Genomic DNA, 13,074 nt, shown 5'->3' with positions numbered 1-13,074 from the left:
ATGGTATGCTTGCGGGTCAACTCAACCCAAACTGGACATTAAAGAAAAACATTGCAATATTTTGGGTTTCAGTATCTCTCAATTTGAGGTAGTTGTGCGTATAAATCTTTGATACAGGTGCCACAAAATTATGAGGCCAAGTTTCCTGACAGCATCTAGGGGATGTTTGTTAACCTCGTACACACATGTTGGGAATCAAATTTTGCGTAGCAAACTTTCAAAGCATGTGTAATTTGTTGTTTTGCGTATACGAAACCTGTTAGGACATACTGAGCAGTTGCGGATATTTTGTGTTTTATAGAAACCGTTGTATGTACAATATGTGGCAAACTTTGGTAATGTTGCTTTTTAACCATATTCTGCTGTGGCTGTCATTCTGTTTTATTTGGTGCTAATTATATATAAAAAAATTGTATTGATTTAAAACTGTAATTTTATTACGAGCTAACAATCATTAATCATATATATTGTCTGAACAACCACCACTGGTTAAGTTATCTCATGTTTGTCTCTTATTATGCAAACAGCTTAGGCTTGTTCTTTAGCAGCACTGGTTAACTTTTCTGGGTCAACTCTTTATTCCGGTCATCTTTGACTTTTGGTCAAAGTTGACCTGCTTGTGGTCAGCCTTGAGAGCTGGTGTTGGAAGAACTGTACACATTGTCAATTCAACCTAATGAGGCCATTTTATTAATGGAAGTCCATGAAGATCATGGGTTGTTAATTGTTGTCTAGCATAGTTAACATATATGTTGAACTTGTTGAGAAAAAAGTTGGAACACGATTCAAATAATACACGGAATTTCTGCAAGCTATTTATACATGGACTACTGCAGCTACTGTTAATCGCAAACTTCACCAAAGCAAGGTTGATCACTTTTCATATTTTTTGCCACAATCGTTATTTTGAAGTTAAACCTCAGTTTACCATAAAAATAAATTCAACTCCCATGAATATAATGTGGTTACAATCCATTTGACAACACAAGACTTTGTCGTCTTTGACATGGTCGTGTGATGTAATGTCACAACAAGGGTTCGTCTTTGCCCCAGTTGGTCTGCCTGCATATGAGAGAGACTATCTCACTCATACAGTGGCCACACTTTTTTTTGCAAGATTAAAAACTTCCTGTTTGTATATGTAATAAACTATGTTTCATGTATATGTATATCCACACATACATACCATTGGAAACGAATGAAAGAAATTTAACTTCATAACTACCTTATAATATGAAATTAATAATAGACTTGCCACATAAATTCCAAATGTCTGATTTCCCATTAACCTAAAACCACTACACAATCACTTCCTATAAATAGAAACCAATTCATGTTTTAATACACCTGTTGCGCATTGGTGTGACCTTGTAGAATTTCTCTAAGGTAGTCCAACTCTTCATGACTCCCTTGAAGCTCTTCCCACTACACAAAACAAAATAAATCAAATTAAACATAATTACCCTTAAACCCTAAACCATGTTGAAAAAACTCACTTTCTGGTGAGACACCGATACAAGCTTCCAACCAGCAGCTTCAAGGTAACGTCTTTTCAACACCGTATGTCCTAACGGCTTTCCTGTATACAAAAAAATGATTTTCTGGTTTATAACAAATACCGATAGTTAACATAATGAAAAAGATCCAAGAAATACAAAGAACCTAAATTTCTTGAGAAATGTGATGGCCCGTCAATCTCTAGAGCAACTTTTAGATCAACCAAAGCAGCATCCAACGTGTACCCGTCCACAACATACTCACGTGTCCAATCAAGACCCGTGCCCACAAGAAGCCGAGCGACTTCTTTCTGAAATGAAGACGTAATCTTTTGATTAAACCGTGACGTCCTTCCGGCCCGAATAACTTTCTCCTCAATCTCACTTTTAAGACACAAATCCAAATGCGGGTATTCGAGTTTCAGACACTGGTTCACTAACTGCACCTGAGTAGCAAACATAATATCCTCCCGATACTGCTCGAGTATACGTTCATCCTCAAATCGAGTCAACGTTGTCCAGATATTGGAAAAGAAGACTCGCTCCAGTTGACCAAGAACCGCACACGACCACGATATGTTTCCAAGTTGATCCCTATTGAAATCAAGAACGGGTGCCACATCATCAAGAGATGCAAATAATGGGCCCACGGGCTCATATAAAGAAGCAAAAGCCCATAACAGTTGAGCAAGTTCTTGTTCTTGGAAAGTATGAATAATAACCGAAGCCCGTTTTGACAATTCTTGAAACAGGTTCGGTGCAGCATGCTGCATAGATGCAAACGCGCCAGCAATATTAGCAACATTTTGTGAGTTGAACTGGTCAACCTTGGTCAACGCCACCTCTGCCACCCGATCCATCTCGGACACATAAAGAAGCTCACCCCCGATCTTGGACAGGGTCCACACGATATTTGACACGCCTTGAGCAGAACACTCCGGAAGAACCATCATGGCCATGCCTATAATCATGCACATCTCTCGTTTCCGTGCAAACGCAAGCCGGTGAGTTCGGGTCATTGACACTTTCTCCATATTCTTACCGATACGATGGACCGCGGTGGCGAGATTTAATGGAGATAAAGGTGAGGGACTCAAACCTTTCCCGACCGCCATTATCATCTCTGCTGTCACCTCCAATACTTCCTCTGCAGTCTGTGCTTCCACTATTTCTCTGTTCAAGTTGACCTCTTTCATTCGGTCGGTTGCTCCACTAACCGAGAACTGAGATAGCTTCTCAACAAACGCTTCCCTGGTTTTCTCCTTCTTTTCTAGAAACATCCCGCCTGCTAGATTACTCATACGTGCTTTAAGTTCATCTACATCGTCCATAAAGTTTTCAATATTAAGTTCAACTTCTTCAGCATCAGATTCAAAATCCAAATCTTTGGTGGCGGAGTTTTTCTTGTTGAGAACCGATTTCTTCTTCTTTTTCTTGGTTTTACGTTTCACAAGCTGTTCCATCGCACTGGTCAGCCCTCGGGTTTGAATAGACCTGAGTGCAGACTTCCTAGCTCTTACACACCAATCCGTAGAGTCGGTTTCTTGAAGCAATTCGGATCTTTCTTTTTGTTTTTTCTTGTTTAGAGGATTAGGATCAATCTCTCCTAGAAATTCCCCTTTCCAATCCAAATTAGATTCATCAGCGGCATTATCATCATCATCAACCACTTTTATAACCCGAAAATCTTTATTCATGTGAACACCAACATAATAACAAGTCTTTCTTGGAAGATGGTATGGCCTTTCATTGAACTGTATGGTTCTAACGGAGTTGAAGCATAAAGGCCCTGGGCCCGAAAGTGGTGAACTTAATATAGGCATTTAAAAAGATTAGGCTTCTTTGGTTAAACTACAACTTCAGTCAAACAGAATACAGTGAAACATTTTCACAAACACCTTATGTGCATCTTAAAAAACAGCAATTTGAAGGTGATTTGGGTTGTCAAAATCACAAAGTATTTGAGGGTTTTATAAATGGGTATCGTTTTTAGTTTGATTTCATTCAAATACTGATGGATGATATATATATAGGAAACAAGGATCAAAATAGAGAGTTATTGAAATAGGAGACCAGCCGTGAGAGAGAAACTTAAGATAAAATTTATCACTATTGGCAGTCAGTCCTCGACTCCCTCAAAACTACCAATAAACTTCAAAAAGGTTTTCGGTGGGGTTTAAATAATTAAAATTTTAAATTAGTTTATTTGGTTATGATTTAAGTTTTTTAAAAAAATATTTTTTATATAAAAATATATTTGAATTATTAGTTGAGTAATTGAGTTTAGACATTAAAAAGTACTATATAATTTAAATACATTAACCACCACCCTGCCCTCTGATCAAAGTCTGGCATGCTGCGAGGATGACAAAATTGGAAGAACAATTATTAAATATTGTGGATGAGTTGAAGATTGGGAAAACTAGTACAAACTTTCAAATTTTACTTACAGTTGCAAATTTTCTCAATAGTTATGTTTAGAATACATATGCAGGTTTAGTGTCAAATTATTTTATTAAGGGGGACAAGGATAAGAAGTATGTGAAAGAATTCTAGCCATATAAAAAAACCTTTAAAAAATAATGAAAAATTAATTAGAAAAATTCTTAATTCAAAATTTAATAAAAAAAAATAAAAAAGTAAATACGTAAAATTGTTTCCACCGTCTTCCCCTTTCTAAAAAAATTAAAAAAGACAAAATGTTTAGGAAAAAACAACATTGTGTCTTTTTATTTATCATTGTGTTTTGTGTTTATTTTCGTCATTGATTGTGTCTTTTTTCCTTGATATTTTTCTTTTTTTTTCTTCTTATGTTGTGTTATATTACTCAACATTGTATTATATTTTGTTCTTTATTGTGTTAAATTTATGACATATTGTGTCTTTTTTTATTTAACATTGTTTGTTTGTTCATTTTCGGCATTGTGTGTTTTCGTCAGTTTTTTTTTGGAACCGGAATGCCGAGGAAACATTTTGGTTTTTTAATTTTTTGTTTTTTATTTATATTACGAGTTATGATTTTTTTTTATTATTTTTATTAAATTTTGGTTGAGTGGTTTTTTTGTGTGGCCACAAATCCTTCTCAAACTTCTCGTTTTTGTTTCCTTATATATTTTAATAGTTATGTTTAGAACTCATATGCAAGCTTAAAAGCGTGAATGTTAAGGCATATTGGGGGAGGGGGGGGGGGGTTGGACTTTCTTATTTTGGCCTCCTTATGGCTTATGAAAAAGTGAATTTATAAAGTTATAACTTATCCAACTTCTCCACTTACATTTTACAAACTTCTAAACATCATTTAACTTTATAAAAATTTAAAAGGTTATAAGGAGGTCAAAATAAGAAATCCCGAACACCCTCTTAGAGTAATAGAGTATAATAATGATACCAATGTTGCAAAACTCGCTAGGCGGTCCCTAGGCGGCCGACCCCCTTGGAGGGAGTACTCGGAGTAATCAGAGAGTACTCGGACATGGTAAATATAAAGAAAATTAATATTTGGTTATTATATATATGTCAAATATCATAAGTTTACTAATATTTATAACAAAATAGGTGAATATCAATATAAATATAAGAAATACATTTTTAAGTATAAAATTTTCTAAAAATTACTAATCATTAATTAAAAAAAATGATATTTGTTCTTTAATATTATTGAAATAACAATTATGTTTTATTTTTTTTTAGTCAAAATCGGTCCAAGTTCACCGATAAGATGTAATTCTGGCTGAGGTTGACCACATTTGACCGATTCTTAGTAACTAGACGGATTTACAGAAACTCGCACCGGTGACATACCTTGTAGCGAGTACTCAGCCTTGTAATCCTACTCTTACAACATTGAATGATACAAAACTAATTCACATAGTTTTCTGTCTTATATCTTGGGGGTATCATGGAACTAAATGTTTATTTGGATAAGTAGCATGACCATTCCTAAGAATTCAGTTGCCTTATGTGACTAGAAAAAATGAGCTTCTAAAATCTAAGCTGATATATAAACAAATTTCAAATTTCCAAGATTATTACCCAATTCCAATCATGTTGTTAAGTCCAACATCATTAAAGGTCCCAATGTTGTTAGCCTTTTTGTTGGACTCGTGAAACCTGACTAAAACTTGAACCGTACAAGGACTAAGCTTCCTCCTGTTTTTTTACGTAGTAGTGTAAATTGACCTTTTTTCGCCGGAAAATTTTGTATACGTAGTGTAAATTTACCCGTTTTCCCTCAAAATTTGAGTCTGGCCCCCCTCGTTTATGGTTTTCTAATACATTTTGAGCCCCCGACGAATTCGTCCAAGCTTCGCCACTGGGACGTATATATAACATGATGAAAAAGAAGTCTCTTTAACATGTTACCTAACACTATCTACATGACCCATCATTCCTAAGCTTCAAACCAACCAAGCCGATTTGTATATTTTCCACAAAAACTAGTTTCTACTCGAGTTTTTTACCAAACTAGTGTAGTTAGTAAAATTATTTACCAATCTAGTATAGTTTTAAACATATTTACCAAAATGGGTATTTTTAGTGGGACCCACCACCCACTCACTTCATCTTCTTCCTTCTGACCTAACCACTCTTTCTCTCTCTATCTAGACCACCACCATGTTCTTGACAATCTCTGGCGGCCTCCGATGCCTCCGCCGGAAATATAGTACATGATGCCATGGTGGAAAGATTAATAGAAAACACGATGAATACATCAATTATTTATAAAATAATCAAACTCGACGATTTCATCATTTTCTTTCAATTTTTGCGTGAAGATATTCACCTAAGAACTCATTATTCAACTCCGCCGTTAGTGATTTCACTGAAATTCAAACCCACAAAAAAATCATCCACGCCGAAAAATCCAAATCTGCAGAATCTGAATCGCCGGCGCCGGCGGATACATACGCTGGAAAACTTATGGGTACACTAAAGTCTGGTGCAATCCTAGGATCCGGCGAGTACTTTAAGGATGTCTGTCTCGGCACGCCACCATGGCATCATGTATTATATTTCCGGCGGAGGCATCGGAGGCCGCCGGAGATTGTCAAGAACATGGTGGTGGTCTAGATAGAGAGAGAAAGAGTGGTTAGGTTAGAAGGAAGAAGATGAAGTGAGTGGGTGGTGGGTCCCACTAAAAATACCCATTTTAGTAAATATGTTTAAAACTATACTAGATTGGTAAATAATTTTACTAACTACACTAGTTTGGTAAAAAATTCGTTTCTACTCAATCTGGTTTTGACCAAACCGGATGAGTTACAACCCGAACAGCCCAGTCCAACAACATTACTTGTTGATGTGGAGGGAGGCTTCATGAATCCAGACAACCCTTCCTAAATTAAATCCTAATTCAAAACCCTCATTTCCATTTCCATCTTCAATCAATCACCAATGGCCGGAGGTCGATTCCGTGAGCTTCTTAAGAAATACGGCAAAGTGGCCTTAGTCGTCCACTGCTCCGTCTCCGCCGCATCCATCACCGGACTCTACGTCGCCATTCCAAACAACCTCGACGTCGAATCCGCCTTGGACAAACTCCGCTTCAAACAGTTAGAATCCGTTTTTGATAAGATCGGTCCGAAGGAAGAAACAGATCAGGAAATCATCGGTGACGTGGCCAAACCGAGAAACCGGACGGCGGAGCTGGCGGCGTCCAGCGGTGCTTTGTAATAAGGCTTTGTTTCCGGTGAGAGTTCCGGTTACGATCGCTCTTACGCCTCCGATTGCTAGGTTTTTAGCCAGGAGAAGGATTATTAGTAATAGTATGTGATGATGAATTTTTATTTGTTTTTTTTTTAGGGCAAATGATTTAGGGCTTTTTTATTATCAACTTATTATATATATGAATATTAAGTAATTCTACATTTCCTCATAAGCTTGTTTTGTTGAATGATAAATTAATCTAGTGTTTAAGAATTGGGATTGTTAATGTAAGCACCTTAACATGATTATGCTTATTATGTTTATAATGCACCAAAAATAACGAGTTTGAACTGACCGATATCAAACTGGTTATTGTAATGTAAACAACTCGTTTCACCTACAAATAAGTTGACAAGCATGATCCCTCATTTTCATTGTAACATTCAGTACCGCTTGTTCTTAAAAAAAACACAATACGTAGATAAGTTGTTAAAACGCATACGTATTTCTTCTTTACTCTTTTGTTCTTCACAAAATCGAGGTTGCAAATATTTTTGTTTAAATTTAGATGTGATTGACTGATATCTTGGAATTTTATTTACTTTTCGGGCCTTATCGGAAAACGTTAAGCACCATAACGTATTTGTGGGTCAGCTCTATGCTTATACAACAATTTTTGTTCCTCGAGTGTTTGAATTTTTTGAGGATATTTGGTTATGAGTTTGGTTTGTGAATGAAAATAGTTTTTGTATTTCCTGGATCATATCTGTTTACTCTTAAGGTCTGACCGTGCTATTTTTTTCAAGTTGTTGATCTTTGTACGCTTACATGTATAACTGTATAGCAGATTTGAGGGTTCTTTTTTGTTAAAACCAATTTAAAGATTAGGCTTTTAGAATTAGTAACACAAAAAAAATATTTGATCTTTAATGTATGTTTCTTTTTAATCTTCATATCTAATTTCTTGTGATTTTTAAAACGGCTAACTCAAACTCTCAACATAGAGCATTGTAGAGACATCTTTACATCACTTTTTGTACCACTAATTGATTGATGTGCGGAAGTATACACCAATGTTGTTCCGCTAATTAATTTCTTTCAATTAAAACCCTAGAATGAACCTGCTGGTGAAGAATTGAAGGTTGAAGAAGAATTGAGTTCATTTCGGTTGTGGTTCTACAAGGCATCGATGGAGGTTTGTTTCATGGTTTATGTAGGTGGTGTCCATATATTGCATGTTTGATCATAGCTATGACAAATTGCTTGAGCGGATTATTCGTGAATGGGATGCATGTTACATTATTATTTTGAAATACCAATTGTATCTTTGTATTTAAAGTTAAAAAAACTTGATTACATGTGATAGTGGTGTGCTGTGCATAGTGCGGTTCATTGCAATTTGAATTAAACCAAAACTTCAGTTTATAGATTTTTGAAACCTTTTGGTTTCAGTTTTTTCGGTTTCTGATTTTGTTTTGGTACTGGTTCGGTTTCGGCCTTTTCAGTTTTTGCTATTTGAGTTTGAAATCTTTAGCTTTAGGCTAAAAAAAAATGAATTCAAGTATTAATAATTTTGTTAACTATTTAATAATTAAATTTTCAAGTGAAGTAGAGTAGACTTTTAACTGAACGTGTTTGAAAGTGCCTAAAAGTTGGCTACAGTTTAATAATAATTCTGATGTGTTCTTTGAGCTTGATTCTGATGCAAGTGGTGCTAAAACTCGGCACCATTCCTAATGTTGATGGTCTTGAGTATTATAATATTTCATCATTCATTTTGGGTCTAGCAACACTTATTTGCAAAACAAAACAGAGACAAAAATGATCTAAAACAAACAGCACATCATACCATAAATTAACCACATTCTCACAAATGTTATCATTGTCCCTAATCATCCAGCTCCAGCTCCTTTCAAAACTGCTGCAATTTCCTCCGCAATCAGAGCTATACAAAACACTCCTCAATTACACCTACCAAATCAACAACCGTTATAATAAGTCGAAATACAACATTAAGATCAAGCACATGAAATCAAAGGCTTGGCTTACTCATGAATGAAAACAGATATGGATGTTGAAACCAATATCAAGAAGTTGGCCTCTGTTGCAACACCAGATCATCAGCAGAGTAGTAATCTGCTATGAGCCGGTACATGTATGATGGATTATGCCCTCCCCTGCAAACAAACAGAATTTAATGAACAATGCAATACTACACACACACACACATATATATGGAAGAATTTCATATATAGCCCTACAAACTTAGAAGATATCAAATAAACCAAACTCATTAACAGACTTTAATAAATGACCGTTTTACCCTTGTCTAAAAGTTCTAATGTATGCCCATCTTTAACTTCAAAATTTGCTATTTATCCATTTTTAGCTTAATTATTTTCCTTTATAACAAAAACAAACAGAAGTCTGTAAACAGATGCGACGAACCGATGCAATAATATGCTCTAATGCGATAATATAATGCGCTAAGCAGATGAAGACAAAGACAGATGTGATTACGGTTGGTTCGACTATCTGGTTCAAGTTAGATTGCTTATCATGCGATTATACCTGGCTCGTTTATCTACCCATTCAAAAAAGAAACGACGATTATCGTCATCATCAAAATCCAAATAAAAAATTGGGTTGAAACAAATATAATGAAAAGGAGGGTAGAATGGTCTTTAAAATAATAATTCATTAAATTTGGGTATATATGATATATTTAGTTTTGGTTGGGTATATATGAAACGAAACCTGTAAATATATATAGACAAGTGAGCTTACGTGTCAGTAATAAATAGGCTGACGAGCTTTGGCGGCACATAATCAAAAGCAGGGTTAACAACATGAAGGGGGACCCGGTTCCCATGCCAAAATCCATGCAATCTGAAAACTCGCCGAAGTCCAGCAACTCAGATGGAGACTTAAGCTCATTCAGCAACACCTCTGGGTTATGAGGATACAAAGGACATAACTGTCATTTGCCCCAAAACAACAATCATTACAAAAACTAGGCTTTCAGCATACCGAATAAGGTTGTACAAAATCATACTAGTTATGTGCTGGGAGTATTATTACCTTGTGAATGCCTGTGAGAACAACAAAAGGGACAGCGTGCCTTTGAGCCGCTAGTGCAACCATATTTAACCCGACTGGAGCTATCACACCGCCATTTGCCATGACAGCATGGGCTCCAACAATCACCTACCATCATAACATTCTAAAATGCAACTAAAACAAAAGAAAGCAGTTAAGTTGATGACGCAAGAAGTTAAACACATACCATGTTCACACGTGAAATCATGGCAAAAACAGCAGAATCTGTAATTACTGTTGTCTGCAATCCTCTAGCAATTAGTTCCTTTGCAAGAGTATGCCCTTGATATCTGTACAACAATAACTCGTTTAATAAGCTTGTAAAAAGAAAAGAAGAATATAATAACATCTCTTAATCAAACCTTGGAGCACCCTCTGCTACAAACACCCTAAATGATTTTTTCTTTTCCTTTGCAGCACAAAGAAATTCAATTACGGTTCCCGAACTGCCTAACGTTAGTATAACCTCACTGCAGATAATTATAAAATAAAAGTAATGATACATACTACTTACTAGTTAACAAACATGTCTAATTATAAAAAGATAATAATAATGAAGCTGGGATGAAAAGAATACTTGTGATGAATATGCTCGACAGCCTGCTCAGCTATCAGTTCATGACAGGTGGCAATATCTTGAATAAGCTCATTGACAGCCTCAATGACATTATGCTTTAGCTTCCGACTCCTTGAGTTTTTATCAGTAGCTGCATGCAGAGCATATATTATAATAAGTGATAAAGCAGCATGATAATAAGATTTAAGTTTGTAGAAATATTAGAGAGGTAAGTAGTAAGCTAACATTTATTAGTCTTGTCTTTAGAATCACCAGCAGAAGATGAAGAGTGGTGAAGAGCTGCAGATGCTGATGCTGCTGCTGCAGAAGAGTGGGGTGGAATGTCTTCTAGAAGAGTCTGCAGGGAAGGAGGCCTGAGGGTGGTTCTAGCGGCAGCGGCGGCTGATACAAGTGGATTATTGTCGTCTTCATCGTCGTCACTCAAGCCGCCAATGAAAGCTGTTGTTAGCGAAACATCTTCCTCTCGGATGATATGTAGCACACGCCTCACAATATTTCCAACAGCAACTTCTGCAGTTACATGTGGAATTGGTGTTTCAGCTTTCTTAGAATTAACGGCCATAAACAAGTAAAGAATAATAATAATAAGAAGAAGTAAGTAACTAACCGACGGGATTAGCTTTGGTGAGTTGTTCTCCGATAGCCTTATGGCATGAATAAGAGCCCCGGCTTGATTAAGATTGGGGAGGAAATAACGGAGCGCAGAAGCTCAGCCGTGAGTTTGGCAGTGGTCTTTGAGCCCTCAATCTTACGCTTTTCAAGGTTGTTTAAGAAAGGGCATGATGATGATTATCCTTTTACTTGAATAAAGATGATTCTTCTGTAAGTTATCAGGTCACAAATAATAAAACTATAATTTCAATCAACAATTAATACTTACCATAATACCACCGTCGAATACTCACATGAGGAGGAGGAGTGGACCACCACCTTCGGTCGTCAGAGGGTGAAAACAACCGCTTCAATCAATTTTGTTAGGGTTTCAAAAGTTATTTGGAGATTCTCAAAATAAGCATTAATACGTTTTTTAGGTTGCAAGTATTATTTTTAGGGGTGTTCAAGAAATCCGAAATTCGAAAAAAAAACGAAACTGAAACTCAAATAAACCGATTCGAATTCTTATTCGGATATTCGGATCGGATCAATCCGAATATCCGAATAACTAATTCGGATTCGGATATGGAATTTGAAAAAATTCGGATTGTTCGGATTATTCGGAAATCCGTTTAATCTGAATAAAAACATGTTTTTAGTGGTATTTTTCGGTTTGGTATATTTATTAGACTATTATTTGAAGTTTAAACTTTAAATTTGTGTTAAGAATAATTCGTATTTTTCGGTTTGTATGTTTATTGTGATTCTAAACTATTAAATGTTAGGAATAAAAAAATACGAAAATTTTTTAGGTTTATTACGGATTACTCGGATAATTTCGGATTATTCGGATATTATCCGAATCTGATCCGAATTGAATTCGGATATATTCGGATCGGATAGGAATTTTTCTAATTCGGATCGGATCGGATTTCGGATAGGGTCCAAAAATTTTCAAATCCGAATAACCCGAATAATCCGTTATCCGATCCGATGAACACCCCTAGTTATTTCTAACAAAATTTTAAAATAGGTATTATAAACTAGTCGTGACGAATAGTTTATGATTACCCACGAGTGATTTGTATAACCAATTAAAACTTGCCACGTGTCTATATACTAACCGTAACGACCAGTTTCACTAATCATCTACTCGTAAAGATTAAATAAGTTTAAAGTCTCGTAATCGACGCCAACGAGTAAATAAGAAATCATTTAGTCACCGTAACGACCAGTTTCACTAATCATCAATTCGTAAATATTAAATAAGTTTAAAGTCTCGTAATCAACGTCCACGAGTAAATAAGAAATACTTTAGTCCCGATGAGTAGATTCTAAAACTTTACGAGTCACGAGTAGTATATTAAACTAACCACGAAGATGCGTTTGATTACCAAATGCATCGAACATGTTAGTTTTACAAAATATTAACCGAATTGGTTAGTTTGATTGGTCAACTAGTCGTTACGAGTACATATTGGTCAACGACTAGTTTACATTCACCATACGAGTATTTTATTGGTAATTAACTCGTCTTGATAAGTTTACCTGGTAAACAGTACGCATACGGGTAATTTATATGTAGTTAACTCGTCGTGACTAGTTTACCTTGTTTACATTCTCAATACGAGTATTTTATTCGTAATTAACTCGTCCTGATAA

The 13,074-nt window shown here is 35.7% G+C and overlaps 1 protein-coding gene and 2 pseudogenes across 2 annotated transcripts; 1 reads left to right on the top strand and 2 right to left on the bottom strand.

Moving 5' to 3' along the window:
* Positions 1-1,148: 1,148 nt before the first annotated feature.
* On the bottom strand, positions 1,149-3,418 carry LOC143605785 (RAP domain-containing protein, chloroplastic-like). Its single transcript, XM_077081774.1, has 3 exons — positions 1,663-3,418; positions 1,497-1,579; positions 1,149-1,425 (listed from the first exon to the last, which is right to left on the bottom strand). The coding sequence occupies exons 1-3, from the start codon at positions 3,317-3,319 to the stop codon at positions 1,339-1,341; spliced, it is 1,827 nt and encodes a 608-aa protein (XP_076937889.1). The 5' UTR covers positions 3,320-3,418; the 3' UTR covers positions 1,149-1,338.
* A 3,430-nt stretch (positions 3,419-6,848) lies between these two features.
* On the top strand, positions 6,849-7,287 carry LOC143605788 (uncharacterized; annotated as a pseudogene).
* A 1,683-nt stretch (positions 7,288-8,970) lies between these two features.
* LOC143605789 (uncharacterized) lies at positions 8,971-11,589 on the bottom strand (annotated as a pseudogene). The gene is made up of 9 exons (XR_013148615.1): positions 11,426-11,589; positions 11,044-11,328; positions 10,819-10,948; positions 10,604-10,711; positions 10,429-10,531; positions 10,224-10,349; positions 9,930-10,119; positions 9,192-9,319; positions 8,971-9,113 (listed from the first exon to the last, which is right to left on the bottom strand). The product of XR_013148615.1 is annotated as an uncharacterized LOC143605789 (transcript).
* Positions 11,590-13,074: the final 1,485 nt, after the last annotated feature.

The sequence above is a fragment of the Bidens hawaiensis genome, unplaced genomic scaffold, assembly GCF_021521415.1.
Source record: "Bidens hawaiensis isolate Kalapana, Puna unplaced genomic scaffold, B.hawaiensis_p1.1 tig00071415_1, whole genome shotgun sequence".
NCBI classification, from domain to species: domain Eukaryota; kingdom Viridiplantae; phylum Streptophyta; class Magnoliopsida; order Asterales; family Asteraceae; genus Bidens; species Bidens hawaiensis.
Note: the sequence above shows the minus strand (reverse complement) of the source record. Positions and strands in the feature narration are given on the sequence as shown.